Source organism: Lagopus leucura, unplaced genomic scaffold (genome assembly GCF_019238085.1).
Source record: "Lagopus leucura isolate 7727_CA_CO unplaced genomic scaffold, USGS_WTPT01 Super-Scaffold_100157, whole genome shotgun sequence".
Classification (NCBI taxonomy): Eukaryota; Metazoa; Chordata; class Aves; order Galliformes; family Phasianidae; genus Lagopus; species Lagopus leucura.
This window is the reverse complement of record NW_024962334.1, coordinates 45525443-45551857: the sequence shown is the minus strand read 5'-3', so window position 1 is coordinate 45551857 and position 26415 is coordinate 45525443. Positions and strand designations below refer to the sequence as shown.

The 26415-nt window shown below is 38.1% G+C and overlaps 1 protein-coding gene across 1 annotated transcript in view; it reads left to right on the top strand.

Moving 5' to 3' along the window:
- Positions 1–26036, top strand: part of LOC122189323 (sodium channel protein type 5 subunit alpha-like) — a 29103-nt gene extending 3067 nt beyond the window's left edge. The window contains exons 4-27 of the mRNA XM_042888428.1: positions 1206–1334; positions 2077–2168; positions 2929–3153; positions 4758–4815; positions 5353–5494; positions 5982–6179; positions 7100–7279; positions 7822–8223; positions 8770–8896; positions 10929–11167; positions 11517–11717; positions 12467–12820; positions 13917–14351; positions 15028–15171; positions 16236–16356; positions 16773–16927; positions 17537–17719; positions 18084–18191; positions 19839–20117; positions 20735–20788; positions 21563–21700; positions 22314–22418; positions 22814–23084; positions 24778–26036. Coding sequence (XP_042744362.1) covers positions 1206–1334; positions 2077–2168; positions 2929–3153; positions 4758–4815; positions 5353–5494; positions 5982–6179; positions 7100–7279; positions 7822–8223; positions 8770–8896; positions 10929–11167; positions 11517–11717; positions 12467–12820; positions 13917–14351; positions 15028–15171; positions 16236–16356; positions 16773–16927; positions 17537–17719; positions 18084–18191; positions 19839–20117; positions 20735–20788; positions 21563–21700; positions 22314–22418; positions 22814–23084; positions 24778–25973 — 5536 coding nt within the window. The 3' untranslated portion in view covers positions 25974–26036. The remainder of the gene's footprint in view (positions 1–1205; positions 1335–2076; positions 2169–2928; positions 3154–4757; positions 4816–5352; positions 5495–5981; positions 6180–7099; positions 7280–7821; positions 8224–8769; positions 8897–10928; positions 11168–11516; positions 11718–12466; positions 12821–13916; positions 14352–15027; positions 15172–16235; positions 16357–16772; positions 16928–17536; positions 17720–18083; positions 18192–19838; positions 20118–20734; positions 20789–21562; positions 21701–22313; positions 22419–22813; positions 23085–24777) is intronic.
- The last annotated feature ends 379 nt before the right edge of the window (positions 26037–26415 follow it).

Genomic DNA, 26415 nt, shown 5'->3' with positions numbered 1-26415 from the left:
TTAGCCTACTCTCTATCTTTCCTACAAGGTAGTTTATGAGGGGTTTACAAAATTGTTGCTTGTGTTAGTAAGGTTTTGCTTTGAGGCAGTATTTTTGTCTGGACTCAGTAAGCACAGTAATTATGGGGTTACAGGAGAGCATTAGCGTGGATAATGTTCTGTAGAAGTTCTGTTGAGCTTGCATCATGTCTGTCCTACCACTCCAGTTCATTATCCTACTTTCTGAAGTTATTTGGTAGCTATTTGCTTTTTATAAAAATATTAGAAATTTCTTTATAAAAATGTTAGAATATGATAGTGCTAACACAACATAAAGGAATAGATTCCAAATTAATTTCCAAACAGTTATAAAATCTGTTTCATGATTTCTGATGCTGAAACAGCTGGGAGTGGCAAACTCTTAGACAAGCAGGAACAAGAATCTTCATGGTATTAATTCATATATCTCCAGAGGACACTTCCCTGCCTATGAGAGCACTAAAGTTTAGATAAGAGTTATACTTGCTGTTGGCATCAAAACTGCCATTCAAATACATTTCAATAATAATCTTGGAATAATTCTTTCCAAATGAAGAGGGAAGTACTACATATGTATAATTTCCTACTGCATTTACTGAGTACCAAATGAATGCCTTTTGAGTTCCTTAGGGAGATTGCTACCTTGTTGAAATAAGTGTGCTCAATAAGTCCAGAAGAGCTTTTACTGATAATTTTCCATTAATAAGAATAATTGCTGTCTTAAATTGAAAATCCTCTAGCTTCGCATTTCTCTAATCTTTTTAACCGTCTGTATAGAAATGGATGCAGTGTACCTCAAGTAAATAATACACTGAATATCCTACATTTACTGGGCTACTTGAAACCAGAACGAGGCATGAATTTTGATCCTTATTTTAGCAAGTAGCTGGAAGTTCTGTGTTACTCAGATTCTGGAGATTCACATGGAAGTGTTCGAAAGAAATTACTGAATGCAAAAAAAAAAAAAAAGAAAAAAAAAGAAAAAAAAGGTATGTGTGTTAGCAGCCATGGTGGGATGGTTGTCAACTACTGTCTCAAACTGTGTATAAAGGCCCTGAAATCAATAAGAGTTTTTCCATCACTTCTCCATGACATTTCCTTGATTTGTTGGCCTTGACAGTAAATAGTTTGTGTTTCTTATCCTCTTACAGTAATTACTAATGTTGCTGTTTTCCTTTGGTACTTAGATTTACTTTCACTGGCATTTACACTTTTGAATCATTGATAAAAATATTGGCAAGAGGCTTCTGTCTAAATGAATTCACTTTCCTTCGAGATCCCTGGAACTGGTTGGATTTCAGTGTGATCGTCATGGCGTAAGTGGGAACAAATAAAATATGGACACTACCTGCACTTCTCTATATTTAAAGATTTCATTACTGAGGTGTCAAAGGCAGTCTGCAGTGCAAAAAAATAAAATTAAAGAAAGGATACATCTGAAACCAGCTAGTACAGATGGCCATGTAGAGTCAATAACCATTGACTCTTCCCTTGTTCAGCTGTGATGCACTTATCTTACAAAAAGGGAATGGAGCAAGATGCAGTTAATCTCTTCAGTCCCACCTCATGCCACTCTGCAGCCCTTATACTCGAATGCATTTCTGTGTAATAGCTGTCCAACATGAGTTCCTGTTGAGAATGAAAGTGTACATTTGAGAACAGAGCACTATGTATGGACACCAGCACAGTGGATTACATTCAAAATTCACAGTTCCAAGCTTTAGTTTGCGGTAATTAGAAAGTTTTCATAGTGATTACAAGCAGCTATAGAAGGGAGATAGATTCATATTGGTTCAGCCTGAACTGAATAACTTTGAGTGATATCTTTCTTTATATTTTAAGTGCATAATATTTTAAGATACTTCACACAAATAAAGAGAAACCTTATGAGTAAATTCAAATAATCCAGAAAAGGCTTTCTATTGTATGAATCTCAAAAAAACCCTCTTGATATGTAGTTTGTTAACATACAAAATACACTCAGGATGATTAAAAGTTAAAAATAAAGACTAAAATAAGTGTCTGGTTTACTCTAATTAAGATGTCCTGACTCTACAGATTTGTGGGAGCATTCAGCAACCTGGGGAGCGTGTCGGTCCTTCGGACATTCAGGGTTCTGAGAGCCTTAAAAACCATTTCAGTACTCCCAGGTAAGGAATCCTATGTGGTTTACAGCTGATTATTTACTCCAATCAAAATGTTGGATTTTCCTTCTTTTTCATTCCTTCCTTCCCCTCTTTTCTCCTTTCCCTTCTTCCTCTCTTCCTTCATCCCTTCCTTCCTTCCTGTTATTTTCTTTGCGTATCTTTCACTAATTGCAGGTGCAGCTTAATTGGTAGGCACAAATATTTTCCCAGTCCAGCTGGCCCAAGTAGAATAAATCAAGCAATATAAACAATACTGTGTTTAATTTTCTTTTATTATATAGTAATGATTTTGATAGCATGTCATTATGTTGATTTTATGGCATACTTCTAGCTAGTCTATGTGTGATGGTTCAACAGAAACTCCTCTGGCAACAAAACAGGCTATATATTTCTGCATCCCTGGGACAATGCTTTATTGTTGCTTTTTTCCCACCTTTCTCTTAGTTATAAAGTTAGTGGTTGTTTCCTCATGACTAAATGCAAGCCCAGAGCCAGTGTGTTGCCCTTGTGTTGTCTTTCTGGTCTTTTTGATCACATTCATTATTGCATGCAGATTGGTCATTGATTCTCAGTTTGCATATGCATGTTACTCTTTCTGTATGTAAAGGCTATCCACCAGACTATCCCTGGTCCCTCATCCTTGCCTAGATAACTTAAAGGGAATAATGAAACATCTGGGTCAATCAAATGCAAAAAAAATGTTCTTGTATTAACAGCTCTCAGTTTTTCATCATGTTTTTCTCATTGTATATTGTCTCCCTAGGGCTCAAGGTCATTGTAGGTGCACTTATCCAGTCTGTTAAGAAACTTGCCAATGTGATGATCCTGACCGTTTTCTGCCTGAGTGTCTTTGCCCTCATAGGCCTCCAGCTTTTCAAGGGCAATCTGAGATACAAATGCATGAAGAATTATACAGATTCCAGTATCACAGATTTTTTAAATAACAAAACATGGGAATCCATTTTTGCAACATTTGCTGATTATGCAGGTAATTGTTCTTCTTAATTCTTTTTTTATCTGGCACTGTAATGACCTGCATGTGCATGTGTAACTACTGTTGTATATGAAGTTGAATATCTGGATGAGCAGCTACCTGATAATGGCCTTCACACTGCCAGAGCAGCTTGCAGCCATCCAGGAAAGTTCCCCTTCCCTTCCCTGTTACAACAAACGTATGTATATATATATATATACATATATATATATAATGAATATATATATATGTATACTTAAAGATGTATATAAAATATACGTCTTTCATGTATGACTTGATTGGAGCTGGTGACAGAAGTGTGGAGCAAGGATCTGAAAAGACAGAACATTTGCAGTGTAAAGGCCCAGAGAAAGCAAGACTCAAGAGATTTATAATCTATGTTGCTTCTCAAACTTTGTCTTGTTCCCATCCTATCTTTTCCACCTTCCATGCAGGATCATTTGCAATGATGACAAAAAAAAACCCAGGAGGTGCCAGACAGATTTAATGGAAGTTTTCCTTCAAGACTTATGAGTTGCCATGTTGTAAGGCCAGTTTTCAATTAAATGACTTTTTGACATATTTTCTACAGGCTGTCTTGGTCCTGTCCTAATGTGAAGTTCTCACTCCAACATGGACACTATACATTACTATAATCTTCCGAATCTCAGTCACTGAATCAACTGATAAACTATTGTCAGTTGGCAGGAGCAGAGCCAAACAAAACGTGGGCAGAAAGTAGCCTGCATGGTGCATTTATGTGGTACAGTAGAACAGATATTAAGGATTCCCGTGGTGGCTCTGAATCACACTGACTTATCTGATAAGTCCAGCTGAGATTTGAGAAGCATCAGGAAGAGATGAGATGTCCCTTACATCTGGAATAATAAACCCACATCTTAATAGCACTAATTACTCCTTAGCATTGAGCTATTAATTTCAGTCTGCTGCTAGCTCAGGCATTAGAGTAACTCATGCAAAGAGAAATAGAAGAGATCAAAAAGGGCATGGCTTCAGCATCCTGATGGACAAATCAGTATTTCTCAGCTGAGGGTTAGGACCTGTTTTTTTGACAGGCATGGTTTTTATCTGTATTGCCAAAGACTCTTTCTTCCTCCTCCAAGCAGGACTTTCTTTTTATTGCTTAGAAGCAGAAATGGTCTATGTTATCCCCCAAAATGTCCAAACTCTTTTTTTAGAGTGCCAATTGACATGGGCAAGAGAATAGGCTAACAGTTGCCAAGTGTGAAGCTATTCCTGAGCCTGCACCCTCCCCTTCTTTGTTGGCTTCTATAGATGTGCCAAAGAGATAATATTGTAAAAGCTTTTAAGGCATTCCCTCAGTCTGAAATGTATGCATATAGAGAAGCTTGTGTATAAGTGAGGAAAGGCCACCTTGCAATAGGGAGCAGTCGCTATGAGTGTAGGGAAACCCATCTCTTTTCCTTCAGTATTCTTTTTGTATTTGTTTGAAGTCATTTGCACGTGTGCACATACACTTACAGCTCACTGGTATTACCACCACCTCTATTCAAATATAGAGGATACAGACTAGAAAATGTATTGGTTTTACATTTTCTCATTCTCTCTCTCTCTCTCTTCCTCTCTTTTGTTTATAGAACACTTTGCCATTAAGCCGGGCACCTCGGACATCTTGCTATGTGGTCCTGGCGCTGGGTAAATGTACTTCAGAACATTTCTTGTTTGGAACTTTTCTCTGCCTCAGTGCTTCTCTGTTTGCTCTGTTATAAGAAATGAAAATGAAGTAGAGATTCCTGGCTTTCCTTGACTGCAGAACTCAAACAGTAAATTACAGTGGGAGTCAGATAATTTAACACATGTTGAGAATGAAGTGTAGCTTTCTTATTCAGGTCTAAATTCCTTCCAGAAGGACGATCTTTCTCTTCCCCATGGATGCACTAGAGTTGAAAACACAAAGGGTCTCATGGGAATGATGATGAAGGAGTTGGCCAGGGTTAGAAGTTTTGTTCAGCCTGGGTTAGCAGTTTTTTCCAGACTCTTTTTCTGTTGCTGTCTTATAGGTGCTGCTTTTTTCCTTCTCCAATTTCCAGCCAATTACTGCCAGGAGTAGAAGTTTGGCTTTCAGTATAATGAAAAGCAAAACTAAATAAATAATCCAAACTCTCATACGAGCTGAAGTGTTTCTCCAAAACCTTCAGTTAAAAGAACTGCCCTTCTTACTATCACCTCTAGGACCTGTCCTCCAGAATATACATGCAAGAAAATTGGGCCAAATCCTGATCATGGTTTCACCAGTTTTGATACATTTGGCTGGGCTTTTCTCTCCTTATTCCGCTTGATGACCCAGGACTACTGGGAACGTCTGTATCAGCAGGTACCAGCTTTGTGTTTTATTCAGAACCAGTCATCCAGAAGGAACAATATCTGAAGCAGAAAATGGCTAGAGAGAAAACCTCAAATAAAAGTAGGAGCCAGAAGTCATTGTGTCCTCATCCTCTCTTCTCCCTTCCAGCAAGCTGTGGTCCCCCCTCAACTCCCTAAAAAGGGATGTTCAAGCATTTCCAAGCTATAGTCCTATTACACTGCTGTCTTACAGCCTTCAAGAAAATTGCTAAAATGGTTCTCTATTGTCCTTCAAAATGCAACAGTGCCTCCTCAACCATCCTCATGGGGCATGTTGTGTGATCATAGGTTCATGTGCAATGGCATTATAAAGATGGGGAAGAAAAGGCTGAGAGATACATTTCTCTTAATCTTCCTAAAGCACTTTGTCTAGAAATCTGAGTGCCCCTAAAGAATTTCAGAAAACCTATTTGGTATTAAATATGGTAATTGTTATCCCTGGGGTGTTGTGCTTACAGACCCTCAGAGCTTCTGGGAAGGTGTATATACTCTTCTTCATGCTGGTCATCTTTCTGGGCTCGTTTTATCTAGTCAATTTGATTCTGGCTGTAGTAACAATGGCATACGAAGACCAGAATAAGGCCACCATTGCTGAGACAGAGGCAAAAGAAAGGAAATTTCGGGAAGCCATGGAATTATTACAGAAAGAGCAGGAGGTATGTAAATTATATCCTTGCAAAGTTTAATCTCAATGCTGTGTTACTAGACATATAAGAAAATGCATCACTATCTGTATACAGACATATATGATAGTTATCTGTGGGAGGGGAAATGTTGTTAAAAGCAGTGATTCTTAGAGATGTAGGAGAAATTCCTAGTTCTGCTGCATTTTTTTTTCCATATTTTTCCAATGACCTTTTTCATGGATAATGATCTTTAAAATCTGTTATAAGAGATCTAAAAAACTGGAAAATATAAAATTCCGTAAACTATCAGCTTCCAATGTAACATATGGTTATCTTCTGATTCATCCTTGTGGATTGCTGAGCAGAGGAATATAAATTATTCAGGTGTTTACGTGTATTAACATCCAAGACCACTGTACTTTAGTGAAAAGTCACTTGTAACTTACATAGTTTAGAAGCTTCTGGAATGAAATATTGCTCTGCATTTTGAAAACATTCAAATCCTAAATTCATATTGGAAAGCAAGTGAGCCACAGCGTGACTGCAGTCCTATGGACACCCAGTGGCAAGACCGAATTTCAGTACTCTTTGAGTGTTTATTTGGGGAAATAAATATATATTCTACAGCATGACTTTCAAGCTGAGTATTTTTATTGTAAGTAATTATGCCATATGGGGGAATAGGAGTTTAGTGTGATTATTTTGCCCCCGGCAGGCGCCATACACACGATCATGTAACATACTGCAAATAGCAAATTGTTCGCTGCTCCATATGTTGCAAAATTTCTCTCCTCTTTCTTTTACTGTTATCACATATTGGAAGATTTTTACCAACTTTTATGAAACACAGATTGCTAAGAAAAAATAATATAGAGCACGGAAGTGTTTTCTTGCCACTTATTTTGTAAGTACCAGCAAAAATGCCACCTGTGTTTTTGCTTTAATTTTAGTCATTGACTGCGAAAGGGATTGATATCCTGTCAATTAGCTCCTTTGAAGGCTCTCCTTTGTCTGCCAAAGAAATCAAAGAAAGAAGCAACAGGAAAAAGAGAAATAAGTCCTTGGGGATAGAAGAGCATGAAGAAGAACAGTTTTCCAAGTCACAGCTCACAGACAGTCAACGAAAGTTGGTAATCTATTGTCTGAATCTGAGATCCTTGCAGCTTTTACAATTTTAATGCTAAAATTAATTGCTTGCAAGCATGAAGTAAATCCTGTTGCAAACACTGATCACTCTTTAGCTTTTAAAATAAACAACCTTATGAGATAAGGAGGAATTATGTAAACTTTACTTTGAAAAAAAAATGCTATAAGCAAAGAGTGGAAGAAAAGTTGTAACAGCAGTTAAAATAAATTGTCTGTAGCACTGAAATAGAAAAAGTGAATGAATATCAGAATTTAACTCCAGTGCCATCATTTTCTTTTTAAAAATTCTTATTTAAAATGTGAATATAATGCTTATCATAGAAATAGCTGATAAAGCCAGCAGTATTTTATTATCTGTCTTTTAAAACCTAAACAAAATCCTTCTTGAATAATCTAAATTAAATAAGGGTTTTGGACTTGCTACGGTTGATAAGAAATGTTATGAAACTCTAAACTTTAATCTGTTTCCCAAATCTTCTATTTGATATCCTGCCATTCTCCTTTTATTTATTTCTTGGTCTTTCAGTCCCTCCTGGGCTTGCTGTATGGTGCCAACAGCAATCAGGTGAAACGCAGGCTTAGCCATGGCAGTGTGTTCAATTTCCAAATACCTGCTTTAGAAGTTGATTCCAAAGCGGATTCCGCTGATGAGGAACCCCACAGCACAGGGGAGAACAAGATCCAAGGCAGGTCAATGTCAGTGCCACAGGTGGGAAGACGCTCCAGCATGCCAAGCCAAAAGAGCTATGGCTCCCACCCTGCCACCCCAAGCTGCATGCAGAGCAGCAAGCGGGCCAACGTGGACGACTGCAATGGCCCCATTTTGGTGATGGGAGGAGGGAACGGCAAGGTGCATGGCTTAGATACAGCCCCTTCTGAGGGGATAATGCTTCCTCCAGTAATGGAAGATCTGGGGAAGGGTGATCTGGTAAGGAAAAATGCTATTTTAAGTATATCTTTGTATTACGGTTTCTCCACATACATGTATACTTCTTTAGCTGGGTTACTAGTGCTGACATCGTAACTCAGCAGGTTGTTTTATCCTTTACCCTGTCCAGGATGATTGTTTTGAGCAGCACCTTTAGGTCCTTCTCCTATACAGCACCTTTAGCATCAATAGCTTTTTCTGTAAGTCCCCCATGCAAATGGGTAGAGATATGCTGTTACTATTTTACCACTCATCTCCCTCCATTTTGATTAGTCTCTGGAAGACTGCTGGATCTGTTTGCCCTCACATCTATTTCCAAGCTTTGTATTTGCCCTGTTGCTGTTACATGCTTGAGGGATCCATTTACTGTAGCAGTATTACTGATGTGTAGGACCTTTGTTCTGAACACTATTACATCTTGTAGACAGGTACATTTATTTGGCTGCATGTCATTGTTCCTATTAACTTTCATAGTTACCCATCATTGCATCCTACTTCATTTTATTCCTGTGGTATCTCCCTAATTGTGTTTACTTCTTTAAGCAGCCAGCTGTGAATGATGAGAGCAGCATGATGCATTTACATCCTCAGCTATCAGTGGAGTACTTTAATGAGACATTTCAAAGGCAAAGGGCAGCAAGTGCAGTCAGCGTAATTACCAGTGTCTTAGAGGGTAAGTGGCTCCTCATTATGCTTATTTCAATTCTGAGGTAATGCTAGGGTAAAAGACCAAAATATCAATACATTTCTTAAAAGTTAACAGAGATTTATAGATGTATAGTTAGGAATTACATGACTAATTATGCCCTTTTTTCATTAAAAAGAATGCATTATAGTACATTCATCATGTATTAGAACTTATCCTTTGCCTTTCATATCACATTTCATAGGACTGAGGAAGAGGTTGGAGTGATGATAGTTGGGAGGAATTCCTCTGGGACATGATAAGCAGGATTGGGGCAGTGGCTTCTTCTCTTGGCCCTGTGGCTGCTACTCCATCATGAATATGCATGCAGACTCAGTCATTAAGATTACACAAGCAGAATTAATTGTGGCAATTCCTGGAGGCTGAGCACTTAGCGTTTTCTATGACCATTCTATGTGAATTTTTGAAGGCTATATTACCGACTTATTTTGCTAGTAGTTTCATATCTTTCTGGGGAAAAAAAAAAATCAGCCTAAATTTCCATTGTTTGCTGGACAACAATGAGAATGAAATACGTGTTTGTGTGTCCCTGATGTGGAGCTTTATCACTGATTTGTGGAGAACAAGTATGATCTATAGCGAGCCTGGTAGTTCTGTGTTAGGGAGATCCTTTTTCTTAAATTTCTCTGTTTTCACACTGTTGTGAAAAATCACAGTTGGAATACATCACCCGAAGCCTGGCTTTCAAATTTAAAATGCAGATATTCAGTGGTGTACTGAGATGGAAACAGAACTGGGTCCGTTGCTGTTGGGACCCTGTTCATGTGGCCACGGATTAACCTGAGAATGAGCATTGGAATAGGGAGCAGGGAGGTTGTCTTTGCTGGGATATGAACGCTGGCTGTTCTAGATCTGTACCACATGATTAAAGAAGGCATTTCACAGAATCATAGAATCACAGAATGGCCAGAGTAGGAAGGGACCTCAAGGATCACGAATCTCCAACCCCCCCCCAAAAAAAGTGCTAAACCTGGAGTTAAGACAGTGTGATCACACTGGGATAACTAGTGTGGGGTGGAATCTGGAACTTGAATCTGGAGCAGAAATTAAATCTAAACTGTGGGAAGAAATAAGGACAGGTCCAAAGAAGAAAAGGTAAGTCAGTTCTAAATTACCAGACTTTTGAGAAATTTTCACATCCTTGAAGATCAGTTTACTTAAAGCTCAATACAAGCATGGTAGGAATGATTCTAGTTGGTCTAGTTGGTTCTAGTTGGTCTACGAATTTGCACAAGACTTCAGGGTATAAAAGTGTTTTGGAGCACACACTAATATTCAAAAAAGGGAGGAGTGTTATATTTGACCAAGAGCCTGTAAATGAGACCACCAGAACAGCTTCCTTTCCATGTTTTACTTTTAGAAAATGGAGATGTGTTATTGCTTGCATCAGTTTAGAAATGATAGTCATAGAATTTTCCAATGGAACTGGCCTAAGGTGAAGCTCGAGATGCTGTGGTTTGGTTTTGTCTCATCCACAATCTGAACATTTGGATCTGCTGTTTACTCCCTAGGGAGTCAGTGGAGGCAAAGATGTTAGCAGCGATTACAGTCAGTGTCCTACGTGTCTACACAAGGATCAGATGAAGTTATAGAATCATTAAGATTGGAAAAGACTTCTAAGATCAACTGGTTCAGTTACGAACCCACCCCCACCATGCCCACTCACCATGTCCCTCAGAGCTGCATCTCCACAGTTCATGGACACCTCCAGGGGCAGTGACTCCACCATCTCCCCAGGCAGCCTGCTCCAGTGCCCAATCACTCTTTCTATGAAGTTTTTCCTAACATTCAGTTTGGATATTAGGAAAATGTGTTTTAGCTGCTACATTACCCTTGGACTGATGTAGGGACTACATGAGCAGGGAAGCTCTGGGGCTCTAACTGAATTTTGAGGTTCCTTTTTTATTCTCTTGTCTTTTGAATACTTGATGCGATTTTTTTTCACCATCTTGCTTAGCAGCAATTATTTAACTATAATGGAGTTCTCTTTTGTTCTTAGAACTTGAAGAATCCCAACAGAAATGCCCAAGAGTCCTGAAAGATTTTGCTTTAAAGTATCTGATTTGGAACTGTTGTCCACTTTGGTTGAGAATCAAGAAAAAAGTGGCTGCTTTCATAAAGGATCCCTTCATTGATCTCACCATAACGCTCTGCATTGTGATGAATACTTTGTTTATGGCACTGGAACACAATAATATGACACATAATTTTAAATTAATGCTTAATGTGGGCAACTCGGTAAGTGAATTTTCAACCACGTGACCTTTCATACCAAAAACTGATTGATGTGTGTTTTCACTTGAGATACAAAGACTAGCTGTAAAAATGAAAGGTTAGCAAACTCTGTACTTATAAAGCATACATTTCTAAGACAGACGACTCCAAGATTTTATTGATGCAGTTCTAATGTACTTCTGAGCAAGTAGAAAACAACTCTCCCATTTTAACAGAAAGTACATTAGAAGTTCATAAAAATTGGGTTTATCGATGCATCCGTGAATTTTGCAGTACTGACAGAAATATATTCTAAAGATAAGATTAATTAAAGGTAACTTTTAGGCTGATGCTACTGTTTTCTTGATTACAGATCTTTACAGGAATCTTCACCGCAGAAATGGTCTTAAAAATCATTGCTCTAGATCCCTACTATTATTTTCAGCAGCCCTGGAATATTTTTGACAGCATAATTGTCACATTGAGTTTAATTGAGTTGAGTTTACCCAGATACGGAAGCAAAAAAGAAAGGCGAAAAGGAGGAACCCTGACAGTTTTACGGTCCTTTAGACTGGTAGGCCTTACACATACATCGTTCTATTCAACATTATATTGTGAATATAATAGAGAATGCTTCTGTTGTTTGTAGTTAAGATGCAGAAATTATTTACTTTCTCAGCAGTGGGAATAAGAAACATAGCGTTAAACTTGTAATGTTAGAGTTGAAGTTTAATGCTGTATACATTTCCACTTAAAACAGTAAGAAGTACTCAGAAAAAAAATTATCTTCCAGAATATAGGTGTTATAATCAGAAGTAAAAAATGAAATACTAGCCCAAATAGTCTTATGAAAAATTGTCCTAATACAAATATGGAAAGAAGAATACTTAAAAATAGTCATAAAGTAACGTTAAGGTATTCATACTGTGTACTGTGGACTGATAGGGGCTGTGCTGCAGGAAGAAAGATCTTTTATTGTAACACAATGGCTGGTCCCCTAGCTTTGATCGTTTGTGTTGCATATAAATTGAGCACAGTGTTCTACATCAAGCACATTATACAAATTCCTGCCTGTGTGGGCCAAGCACTTACCAGAACTAAGGGTAGCCAGGCCCTCAAGGAGGTTGTTGGTTTATTTCTGCGATGTTGTTCAGTTCTTGGGAAAATAAATCCATAAATACTCTTCTAAAAGTGTTAGCATCACAATGCCACAAACATTATATCTCCGGACAGTGTCTAAAAAATGGTTTTTACAGGTTTGATTAGCAGAAAGGTGGGTTATCTCTGCTGATCTCTAACACAACTTTTTATGTTTTCACACAGCTGAGGGTCTTCAAACTAGCAAAATCCTGGCCAACTTTAAACACCCTCATTAAAATCATTGGTAACTCCCTGGGTGCGCTGAGTAACCTGACCCTCGTCCTGGCAATCACCGTTTTCATTTTTGCTATAGTAGGGGTGCAGCTCTTTGGGGGAAGCTATAGGATCCACGGTGATAAAATTAAAAAAAATGGTGAAATACGCTGGCACATGATGGACTTCTTCCATTCATTCCTTGTCATTTTCCGAATTCTGTGTGGAGAATGGATTGAGACCATGTGGGACTGCATGGTGGTAGCTGAAAAACCACTGTGCCTTCTTGTCTTTCTGCTGGTCATGGTAATAGGAAATTTAGTGGTGAGTTTTCCAATATTTTCTTCTCTTTATCCTGTTGATGTTAGAGTTAACTTGATTTCCTTTTCATCAATAAACAGCAGATCCCTAAAGCACATTTAGAACAATTACCTGTGTCTGTTTGTCTGTAAAAGCCTGTTTTACCTTTTGCCATTGAGCTGCTGCTCTTTTTTTCAAATGTTCAAGTTTTCCAAGATCCTTATCAGCAATAACAGAATCTACACTCGTATCACTTTAATTGGGATTTTTTAGAATCATCTGTATAGATGAATTCTCTGGAAGTCTGTTTACATAGCAAGAGCTACAGCTTATGCCAGTCACTTCCATGAAGATCCTGCTGTAGATCCAGGTGTTATTTGCCCAGTTCTTAAAGGTGAAAAATTGAGTGGTGTAATCCCAAATGGGATCAGAAGACTTATGAATAATTCTGTTTCATTCTCCCATTGCATTTAAATAAATAAGTTGGGGGGTGGGGGAGAAGACGACGCTCAAAAACAGGGAGAAAACCTCACTTTGAGCCTCTCTTGATTTTGATTTTTTTTTTTCCAGCAATGTTGTATGTTTAACAATATTGCTGTGCCAGAATCTGATTTTACATCCCAGTTGGGAAACTTCCAAAGAGGACTGATTTAATTCTAGTTTGATGAGGAGAGCTGTCGTTAAACTGATTGGCGGTGACCAAAGTATTTGTTACTACTGTAATGTTTGAAAGTTGTTTTGATCAAATAAATATACACCATTTGAAGTAACTTTTAGGGGGAAGAGTTATATGGGAACATCGAGCTTTCTGAGAGGGAAATTTAGTTCATCAGCTGTAATCTTGTTGGTCATACAACAGCTTGCCCGGAGAGGCTGTGAATGCTCCTCCCTGGAAACGTACAAGGCACCAGGTTGGATGGGACTGTGAGCAACCTGGTCTAGTGAGAGGTCCCTTCCAACCCAAACCATTCTGTGATTTTATAGCCATCTAATTTCTGCCTTGTTTTCATTTGATCAGTCAAGCTGAGCTTTTGTAACATCTGTCTTCTGCATTAGAGTTCAGACTTTAGAATGCAATTTTCCAGACTTTTTATTTTATCATTATTTCAATGACTTTTAGGTACTCAACCTGTTCATTGCGCTGCTGTTGAATTCCTTCAGTACTGACTGCCTCCAAACAGCAGAAGATGATGGAGAGATGAACAATCTACGGATTGCTTTTGCTCGGATTCATAAAGGACTGCACTTTTTGAAGAGTGTGATGTGGAACACCTGTTGTGGAAAGCTCAAGCATCTAAAGAAAGCGCAGAAGAAGAAAAACAAATTGACTGCCCAGAACCCACTGGGTTTGGGAAAAGAAAGAAAAAATTGTAAAGACAATTACAATATTGAATGGGCTGAAAAAAATGGGGAAATATGCTCAGGTCTTGATGATTTTATTACCAATCCCAATGTATTTGTTTGTGTCCCTATTGCTGAGGAAGAGAATACAAGTGAGGGTTTTGAAGATGAAGATAAACTGAGCACATTTTCAGACACAGACTGCAGTAAACAGGTAATAAATCTGCTTGTTTGGGGATCAAAACCTCCCAGATCAAACCCCCCCCGGGCATGTTCAAGGCCAGGTTGGACAGGGTTCTGGGCAGCCAGATCTTGTACTAGATCTAGTGGTTGGCAACCATGCCTATGGCAGGGGGTTGGAACCTGATGATCCTTGAGGGCCCTTCCAACTCAAGCCGTTCTATAATTCTATGATTCTATAGTAGGGTGCACGTATACTGAAAGATAAATGCATGGTAAAAACTGTCTGTGGCACAAGGTGGCATACCTGACCCATATTTCCACAGTTAACAAATTTTGAACCAATTAGAAATGTTTAGGATGAGGGTAAATTGATCACTTGGAGCCTTTTAAAATGTCCTTTTCTTGTCTCAGTGTTTCCCATATGAAGCTTCCCTTTTAATTCCTATGCAAAAGTAGTCTCAAGATCCAGGTGATAAGCAGTTCACTGAATTACTAATTCCATATTGCTCTATGGCCTTTAGGGAAATTTTCCCTATCTCTATTGCTAGGTAATATCACATTCAAAAGGATCATATCTATGACTTCTGTCCAGAGCATCCCCCTTTAAATGAAATGTACAACGTATTTTTCTTTTCTTTCCAATTTACTCACCCCCCCAAAAAAAAGGAAAAAGAGAACCCTGCTAATCCACAGATTATTTTCAGGAGGAAAATTACCTGAGGCAAAGAGGGGAAAGAGGGAAAACCTCAGGAAGCTGGAGTAAAGTGTCAGGACTTTCCTCTGAAGAATTCAGTGTGCTTTACCTAGGAAAAGATAGGAAGCTTGAACCATCATCACCAGAGCATAAAGAGGTAAATATGTATATATATGTAGATTGCTTTTATGATGTTGACTTTCCAGTTCTGGTTGGGCTTGGATACATTTCTGCTCATGGACTCAATGGACTGGATTTCAGTAGTGGCAGCAGCACTGTGCCAGTCTGGCTGGTTAATGATGGATGTGATTTCTGTGAATGAAAATGAACCTTTGCCGGGTATCCACATATTGATCTTTAAGAAAAAAAATATATATGTGTATGTAGGAAAGATAAGTATTTAGGAATGGAGAGGTGTCAAACTGATTTGATTCAAATAAATAATTTACAAAATTCTCTGCTGATTTCCATTTCTTCAAATTAGTCTACAAAAAAAAAAAAAAAAAAAAAAAAAAAGGTCACAAAATATTTCATTAAAGGACAGAGATGCTCCCAAGCAAAACTGGGAAATTCCAGCAAGCCAACCTGTGTCATAAATAACTCAGTTTCAAGAAAAGTAATATTACAAATGAGTTTCTCATTATGATTCATAAATAAATTAAGAATAATTCTGAATTAGGAAAACATCCAAGAAAATGAGCTCTTCTTCAGCAATACACACACAAAAAAACCCAAACAAAATCCAAGAGTAAGTCATTTGTAACAAACAGCCGACTCGTGTGTATGTCTGAAGGAACAAACTGGATAACACATGATACAATTCCAATTTCTAATGCTTAAATACTCTAACGGATATTCAGAATATTTATCTGTTTCTCCTGTTAGAATGTATTTTCCTAGATTTTTCTGGTTTTAGCCCGCTGAGGACTGTGTGTAGTTGAAAGCAAGTTTAAATCTCTCTACTTTATGAGCTTATTAACCAGTAAAAATTGTTTCATGTGGATAGATACTGTACATATATGTCTTTGGCTCTTATTTGAATGCACCTATTGCTACTTCCAAGCTTACACTTAAAGTCATAAAGTCTATTTCATTCTTAACTCTACTTGAAATATTAGCACATAACAAAGTTTTTATTTTGAATTTTATTTGCTCATCGATCTTATTCATTTGGAATTGAATGTAGGGAGAATCAATACCTGATCTTCTTTTGCTTGGTAGTTTGACTCTGTCAGCTCTTCCGAAGGCAGCACAGTGGATCTGACAAACCCTGAAGATCTGTTGAGGCAGATTCCAGAGTTTGCTGAAGACAAGAAGACTCCAGAAAAATGTTTTTCAGAAGGTAAGGTTCTCGTCATTACGTGGTTGTGAAGTGTCAAAAATAATCCTGTTGTTCTGGGAATCCAGAGCTGATAGGGTGAGATTAATTTCACTTAATTTTAGATGTCAGCAAGTGATTCGGGCATCGTCTCTGTGTAATGAATAGAGAGATTGTGCCACCAGAAAAATAAACTCTCTTTCCTTAAAAACCAGAGGATTGCTTCTAAGTGGTGAAGACCAGAACACCAAAGAATAGATAATTATAGAAAGGTGAGGTGAACTCTACTCTGCTGGAGTCAAAATCAGTTTTGAATTAACTCAAGAGAAGAGTATAAAATCAGACCTCACCTGACAGTGGGCACCAGAACAATGCACATCAGATTTGCCCTTGACCTGCATGTGCTTTCATTACTTGCAATCATTATCTCTCACCTTCAGGTTGTGTTCGATACTTTCGTTGCTGTAAGGGGAGAGCCATAAACTTTGGAGGAAAAACATGGTGGAATCTGAGGAAAACCTGCTACCAAATTGTTGAGCACTCCTGGTTTGAATCCTTTATCATATTCATGATTCTTCTGAGCAGCGGAGCCCTGGTTTGTGGAGCACAATTTCATGTATTTCTGTACAAGCATTTTTAGCTTTAATAGCACCCAGATAAGTTACATTTGGCAGAAAACACAGGATATATCTTTGAACTCCAGGTGAAAAGCAGCAGACATTTATCTGCTCTTGTAATTATCATAGTTTTATTATTCATACTATCACAAATTAGAACAATGCTAAAAATATACACAGCTCTCACAAGCTGTTTCCATTCTGACTGCACATTAGATTCTTCTGGCTTTCACAGCTGTGAAATATAAATGTTTCTATATATCATTAAAATATGTAAATGATATTTAGTGCTTTAGTTCTCTTGAAAGTATAAAATTATTGAGAAAAAAATCTAAAAATGTACTTCCCTAAGATCCCAGAATGCATGGTCTGTATGTGTCCATGAGTTATGTGTATATTTAAGGAAAAAGAAAAAGAAAGGACAGGAACAATTACAAGCTTGCCAGCTGGCATACATTTGAGTAAAAGATGAGGTTCACATCTATGTAAACTATGTGCAGAATGATGAAGAGGCCTTTTTGTTTCTAGACTTTCATGTTTCAAGCTTATCTGTGACTTTGTAATTTATTTGCATATCTTGATTTCAGGCATTTGAAGACATTCATATAAACGAGAGACAAACCATCAAAGCTGTGTTGTTGTTCCTCGACAGATTGTTCACTTTCGTCTTCTTTCTGGAGATGATCCTGAAATGGGTGGCTTATGGCTTCACTAAGTATTTCACCAATGCCTGGTGCTGGCTTGATTTCTTCATTGTAGGTGTAAGTTGTGCATCCAGCATTTTTACATTTGTATGCCCCATCCCTGGATGGAAACCTGGGCAGCCGATCTGGTGGGTGGCAACCAGCCCACTGCTGAGGGTCAGAATTGAATGAGTTATAGGGTCCCTTCCAACACAAGCCATTCTATGGTTTTATGACTCTACGCAGACCCTGAGGCAAGACTTAGCAGCACAATTACCAATTCTTTTCTGGACATAAAATCAAGAAAACACTCTTGCCTCCATTAATGACTGCATCACGATATTGTACTCTAGGCACTGATGTTATTTTATTTTATTTACTTATTTTCGGTAGGAATAAAAGAAACAGGTGCCAAAATGTTACTAATACTTTGTTTGGTCTTCCCATTCAGATCTCTTTGATAAATATCTTAGATAGTTCACTTGATGGTATGAAATCTCTTAGGACTCTTCGAGCTCTGAGACCTTTAAGAGCATTGTCACGATTTGAGGGGATGAGGGTAAGTCTGAATGCAAAATAAAGCCTGTAATAAGCGCATAATGGTATCGTAACACTTGGCTGCATATTTGTGAGTTCATGCCTGCACCAAGCTAAGTTTGGGATTTATGAAATTAATTCTTGAGAGCACCTTTGCTGAGCTCCTCTACACTTGGCTGCTCCTTACAGACTTAACTCAAGTGATCAATCTCAAATGCTGTTGAAATTAAAATGAGACCCGGAAGAAATTTACTCCTTTGCTGCTCAGCCATTCCTATGTTTCTGTCTTACTGACAGAAGCCAAAACGAAGTAGAGGAAAAGAATTCGGAGTTAGCAATTTTCATTCTTAGATGCTCACGAAAGGCTAATTCAGAGGAAAGAATCATCTCTGTTCTGTAAGTTTTTACTGAATTGGTTTACAAAATCTTTAGGCTGCTCGGGCATACTTTATCCAAACTATTTTTCCCTATATAATTATTCTTACAAAAAGTAGGTCTGATTTTCTGTATATTGGCTGCCTTTGCCCATCGAAGGAGTGCAGGAGCATGAGGCCATTGAAAGTGACTGATTAGAAATCTATCATTGCACAAATGAAGAGGAAATCAGTCACATGTGAAACTTCTATATACTATCATGTGAAAGAGCAGTGGTGAACCATGGCAGTGTTTGGACTCAACTCTGGTCTAGGGAATACACTCAGATTTGTCACCATAGATAGCATAAATGTGCATTGTATCTCCATTACACATTAACATGGGAATGCAACCTCAATGCAACTGAACTATAAATTGTTTGGGTATCATTTGGAGGTGAAGCTGCAAGTTCTCTGCAATACTGTCACTGAAGATGCAGAGAAATTAATGCATTCTGTTAATTTAACAACAAGCTTTCCATGGCTGAAGTCAATTTTGAACCAGGTTCTATCATAGTTTCCAACTTGCTATGCAGAATGCTTGTGACAAGGCTTCCAAAAACCTTTGCAGTTCTTTTTCATTTTCATTTTGGCCCATCAAATTGCTATCTGAATGCTAAATTCACTGGCTGCAATATTTGGATGCATTTGTATTACTTTGCACTGTCTTATTTTGTCAAGCCAAATGTTATGTCTTAGTGTATACTCAAAAATTACTTCTGGGATCCTACAGCACAAATCAGATCCTTAGATCACAGCTGTGGACCCCAAGTGTAATGATGATACGTTAAAAAATAGGTCCAACAAAATGCTAGTGGAAAGTCATTACCAATCCTTTTGAAATACTACTTTCCACAGCATTAATAATACAGTCATTTGCATTAATGCTTATGGGAGAATAACCCATAAATCTTCTGTTATAAAAAGTTATAAAGAAAGCAAAATCCAAAAAAACCAAGGGAAAGTCATCAGAAGAGGATGGACTCACATTGTAGTCCATATCTGTAGTGAGAGGTCACAGCAAAATGAAACATTCCAACCCTTCCATTGAGAAACTAAGATTATACATCTCTGAATCTTTTTTTCAAGGTACCCACATCAGCTGTGATGAATATTTACATGGAAAACATAAGATTTTCGATTGCTGCATACCTAATTGACAGCCTAGTTTTTTACATCAGCTGATTGCACTGAGCAGATACTTGAGTCCATCTTTGTTCAACTAAGTGCAATTTTTCTCTCCCATTTCACCCCAGGTGGTGGTCAATGCCCTTGTGGGAGCCATCCCTTCCATCATGAATGTTCTGCTCGTCTGCCTCATCTTCTGGCTCATTTTTAGCATCATGGGAGTCAACCTGTTTGCTGGGAAGTTTGGGAAATGTGTCAACCTAACAGAAGAAAATTCAAAATTGGATAGTTCTATCAATGACAAAGCAGACTGTAAAGCATGGAATCACACAGGAAAAATATTCTGGGTCAATGTTAAAGTCAACTTTGATAATGTTGGCTCTGGCTACCTGGCTCTTCTGCAGGTGGTAAGTGCTGCTTGCCTTCACTTGCCAATGTCAAGTCAGAGAGACCTGCCAACCTCTAACTCATCTCCATGGATGGTGAAAAACAGGATTTAACAGTCTGTTCTTACTTCATAGCTGGCTGATCAAAGACCAGTGCTGTTAGTGAATGAAAACTGAAAACACTGGGACAAACTGGACCCCACCATGCTTTTTTAGAGGGATAAAATATGTGTCAGATGAGTGCTGTGCTAGCCTCTCTGGATAATAAAACCAATCCATGAGCCTGAGAGCTGGAGTCAGCCTTAGAAAGGATGTCTGAATAGAATACTGACCTAATATACTACCGATTTGCTCAGCCATGTGGGCTGTAAGGCACTTAATAGACCAGACTGGTGAAGGTTTGTCACGGCAGGATTATAGAACAATGTGGTCTGTTCCATCGTGCCTGGCTTTTCCTTCCTTTAAGAGCAGAGGCTGTCACATACAGCAGTGATAATTGTCCCTGAAGTCATTTGGTTTTAGGTGTTCACGACTACAGTAAAGCATCTTTCCCCAGCCAGTGTCATTTGGATGCTGAATATGATGTGAAGACTTTTACTCTACAAGTTCAATGCATTTTTGATAATCTTTCGTTCTAGGCGACATTTAAAGGTTGGATGGAGATCATGTATGCAGCAGTAGACTCGCGAGAGGTCAGTTCACGTTTTGTGTTAAGCATCTCCATGTGATTCTGCAAATTCATTGTGATTTTTACACTGTGATGCTTGATGGTGAAGCTAGAGCTTTCCAGTAATGCCTTTTATCAGCTAATGCAAGCACTTTCTCTGTGCATAAACCTGCACTATCCTGATGCTGATTTGCTCTAATGTGAGATTCAACTTCAGATGCATTCACCTGAATGCAATTACCTGCAGCGTAAGGTCTCCATGTGAGTTCACCTCCAAGTCCCCTCTATAGGTGATGGGCATCTAGTCAGTATGCTCAGAAGGATTTCAGCTCACCTTGACTATCTCTTCTGGTAAGCTGAGCACCTCTTTAATTTTCACCGTCCCTCCTAATGACTGGAAGCCTAATGACTGAAATTAGCCAAGTCAGATATCAGGGGACTTCACGGAGGCACCTACTTTCACACATCATCTTGTATGAAACTTGAGCTATGAATAAAGCTGTAACTGCTGCAGTGATATGGTTCAAAACATAGGACCAAACTTCATCAAGAATCAAACAAATCAAGTGAATCAAACTGGATAAGCAATCATATAATGTACGTGGTCAGGCATCACCATTAGCACCATGAGGTATTTTGTGGTTTTAAACTATAGTGATTTTGTCAGAACTAGCAGTAAAGCTGTAAATTTAAGTTCCTCCTGGAATCAATTTATTAGAGGATCTGCAATGTGAAGATTATTCTGAATTGGACCCGTGTTATTATTGGTCTTGTTTCATGTTGTTTTTCATTCCTGCAGAAAAATGAGCAGCCGAAAATGGAGCACAGTTTATTTATGTATCTCTACTTCGTGACCTTCATCATCTTTGGATCTTTCTTTACCCTGAATCTCTTTGTTGGTGTTATTATAGACAATTTCAACCAACAAAAGAAAAAGATAAGTATAATGATTGTGCTCCTAGGCACCTTCTATATAACCAGCAATGCTGCCTTTTTGAGAATAATGTCCTTGCTGTATTTAATTTATAAAACTTTAATTTACATCTACTAGAGCATAAGCAGAAGTAGCATGCAGGGTGAGGCTCACGCTCCTTTCTGCTCCACAACAGCTGGAACACCCAGCCCATTCCCAATGCTTCAGAGGCAATGACATCTGCACTTCACCCCTGTAAATATTGCTCCCTGCCTTGGTACTGAGTCTGTTTTCCTAGAAAATGTATTTTGTATACTTTCTAAGTGCACAAGTATTTCGTGTGTTCAACAGGAACAGCATGTGGGTACCCAGGGAAAGTCTTATTGTTACATAGGTATTTTTCAGTAGCTTCTTTGTTTTCATGCTTCTGAGATACTTATGTTTCACCCCAGGACTTTGCCATGTAAATGTATGGTTGATTCTACTCTGCTATTTTTGAGCCCAGTTACAAATCGTGAGGAGAGCTAGTACCAGCAAGATGTGGAAAGAAAGGAATGCTTGTTTCCAGTAATTTAGACATCCATAACTACAACAGTGCTGCTATCACATCAAATAACATTGACATTTCTTTATATACTTTGGTGGGGAAGATATATTTATGACAGAGGAACAGAAAAAATATTACAATGCCATGAAAAGGTTGGGATCCAAGAAACCTCAAAAACCCATTCCAAGACCATTGGTAAGAATATATGAATTCCTCAAAAGGAAAATTCATTATGAAATCAATATAATTAATGTAAAAATGCATATTTTAGGTATTGAATGTAAATACAGTCTTTACATTGTTATTCAGGTCTGAAAGACAATTCTATACTAGAAAGTTATATTGGAAGTTTTTAGAAGTTAAATATTTATTGAGTTTTCTGAACAATGTTTTCAGGATTGTATTCAGCTCAGAAGTTATTAAACTTCAGGATGGGAGGGACTTCAAATATTCAGGGTTCCTTAAATTTCTCTATCTTTACCATAGTTAAGTGACATAGTAACAAAAAAAATTGGATCTGTCAGAAAGCATGTACAGATGAATATTCCCTACTTTCCTAACTGATGCCAGATGTGTTTGTTTTCCTCTAGAATAGATACCAAGGATTCCTTTTTGACATTGCAACAAATCAAGCCTTTGATATCGTTATCATGATTCTCATCTGCCTTAATATGATCACCATGATGGTGGAAACCTATGAACAAAGTGACACGAAGACCAACGTTCTTAACAAAATCAATATACTCTTCGTTGCTATCTTTACTACAGAATGTATACTGAAATTGGTGGCTCTGAGGCAGTACTATTTCTCAAATGCCTGGAACATATTTGATATAGTTGTTGTGATCATGTCAATTATTGGTAAGTAAAACTGGATTGACGAATTCTTTAATAATTTAGTCATTCTTCTAAAAAAAAAAAAAATAGTTTAAACTTATCATCTTCAAACGGAACCACAAATTGGAACCACAGTACTGCAAAATAGTGAGCAAAAAGAAATGCGTGATCTAAAAAACCCACCATGCTTTTTATTGAAATAATAGGAAATTGTCTTCTAAAATTTATACTGTTTTTCTAATACAAATATTGCAAAAGTAATTAAGGCTGTTTTACATGAAATAATTCATAGTAGTTTTTTTAAGTTCTTGTTTCTAATTGTGAAAAATCAGAATTAATGATCCAACGTGCCAACATAATGTACTACATTATATGATGATTTCCACTGCTATAGATACAGTGTCAACTACAATATCTTTGGTCAGTTAAAAATGATGCTTTTTGTCACCTGTGTTTTAACAGAGAATTTAAATATAAAGAGAATATGAAGATTGGAGTCAGATTATAGATGTTAGAATTCTGTTTCTGGAAACATGGACATAAATGGCTGAAATTAAAGATTTGCACTGTGTAGCAGAACAAAAAAGAACAACCCAAATGTATTAGATTCTATGTGAAGAGATTGCAGTGGAAGAATGCCATAAAGTTTAACTTTTCCAAGGGCCAGGACTGCCAAAATCACAAAAGACATTTAAGAGAAGAAAAAATACTGTTTTCATTATTGTGAGTTATATTTTGGCTCACAGTAAGAATATAGCTCTTCCTTAAGGAATTAAGTTCTCGGAGCAAAGATCCAGAAAAATGCATTCAAAGTATCTAAATTTAGAAAAGCCAGACCTCTGCTTCTAGAGTTACTAGATGTCTGTATGATGTAGATGTATGTTACTGTATGTCAGTCTTCACGCAAACTAAAGGTAAAATAAAATCCCTTAGATCTGTGTTCCCGAATGAACTTCAAGCCAGTGTCATGCACTGCACTGATGTTCCTCAGTGGTTTTGCTTGTATGCATCTTGATTATGTTATCTAAGTGATGACCATGACATTGTTATTATATTTTGTTTTCTGAGTTTAGCTGTGTAGAACAGAGAGCAATTGAGGTTGGAAAAGAGCCTTAAGATCATGAAGTCCAACCATCGCATTGCACTATAAAGCCCATCACTGAGCACTGTATCCACACACCTCTTTAATGTCTCTGGCAACAGCAGCTCCATCACGTCCCTTGACAGCCTGCTCAGTGCCTAGCCACTCCTTCCATAAAGAAATTCACCCTCACATCTAATCTAAACCTCCCCTGGTGTAATTTGAGGCTGTTTCCTCATGTTCCACCACTTGTCACCAGAGAGAAGAGACTGACACCTACCTCACTACAGTGTCAGCAGCTAACATCAAAGTAAGAAGTACATAACCAGCACTTGTTGAAGAATTCATGCAGTTGATTTCAGAGAAAACCATTAGTCAGCAAGTGTTGACAGATACAGTTTTTTAAAGCTGTGCAAAGGAAGATGCTTGCCATTCTTGGTGCAACACATACAGTCTTCTAGTGGATGAAGGATGTAGTTCATAATGGCTGATTTTGAACTTCTATTGATGGTTGTAACGTTAAGCTGTTAGCTCCCATATATTATATATTCTCCAACTGAAATAATATTATAATTTCATCCTATAACTAGCTAAGAAATGTGAAATTCTAACCATTTATTACCATTTCCTTTGTAGCCTTACTGCTTTCTGGCATTGGTAAAGCATTTGAACATTTCTTACCACCTACACTCTTCAGGGTCATTCGCTTGGCCCGAATTGGACGAATACTGAGACTCATCAGGGCTGCCAAAGGAATTCGAACTCTCCTTTTTGCCTTAATGATGTCCCTACCTGCTCTGTTCAACATTGGTCTCTTGCTTTTTCTGGTCATGTTCATTTATGCCATTTTTGGCATGGCTAACTTTGCCTACGTGAAGATGGAAGATGGCATTGATGACATGTTCAACTTCCAAACTTTTGCTAACAGCATGCTCTGTCTCTTTGAAATCACAACGTCAGCTGGCTGGGATGGTCTTCTCAGTCCTATTTTAAACACTGGGCCACCATATTGCGACCCAAATATAACTGGTAGAGTAGGTGAGTGTGGTAAACCTGCAATGGGAATTGTTTATTTTGTGAGTTATATCATTATATCATTTCTCATTGTTGTAAACATGTACATAGCTGTTATTTTGGAAAACTTCAATGCTGCTACTGAGGAAAGTACAGAACCTTTAGGGGAAGATGACTTTGACATCTTTTATGAAATCTGGGAGAAGTTTGACCCTGAAGCAACTCAGTTCATAACTTTCTCTGCACTTTCAGACTTTGCAGATGCTTTGGTCGAACCTTTACGTGTACCAAAACCAAACAAAATTGAACTCATAGCAATGGACCTGCCCATGGTCAGTGGAGATAGGATCCATTGCTTGGATATCTTGTTTGCGTTTACCAAACGAGTGTTAGGGGATTCTGGGGAAATGGATAAACTGAAAGTACAGATGGAGGAGAAGTTTATGGCTGTTAATCCATCCAAAAAATCCTATGAGCCAATCTCCACTACACTCAGACACAGACAAGAGGAAGTTTCTGCCACAGTCATCCAGCGTGCCTACAGGAGTCATTTGCTCCAGCGCTCCATAAAGCATGCTTCTTACTTGTATCAACACAGAACATACAGTGGTGACACTCTTGGTGATGCTGCTCCAGAAAGAGAAGGACTCATAGCTTATATGATGGGTGAAAACTATGGCAGGAATCTTGATGGATCTCAAACTTCATCCTCTGCATCCTTTCCTCCATCATATGACAGTGTCACAAGAGCCAGTAGTGGCAATCTGATAGTTGAGAACGAATTCACAGGTGACCAAAAATCTCTGGACATTAAATAGTTTATGAGTAACAATGCTGTTAAGAAATGTTCACAGAAGATGATACTGTAAATACACATCAACCGAGGCTGCCTTCCCTATTAAAATGGAACTGTCAGAATTGATCATTTAGCCATGGTTAAGCCTGATCACTTAACTATGCTAGTGGGCAAGCTTTAGCCTTGGACTCTATGTTCAGCTTTGTTCAGTATTAATACAGGCAGGAAAAGCTGTAAAGGTTTTTAAGTCTGTCCTATCAATGATATCCCACTACTTCAAGGCAGCTCCCAAGGCAGCATGTTCACAGCAGTGACAAATAATGTCACATCTGACATCACACCTGCTGTCTAATTCAAAACACAGATTGCTCAAGCAGCAACAGATCGACCAGAGAAAAGAGTATTACATTTTGTTTAAATTGCAGAAGGGAGAGGGGCTAGAATTTCTCCTTAGTCCCCTGTTG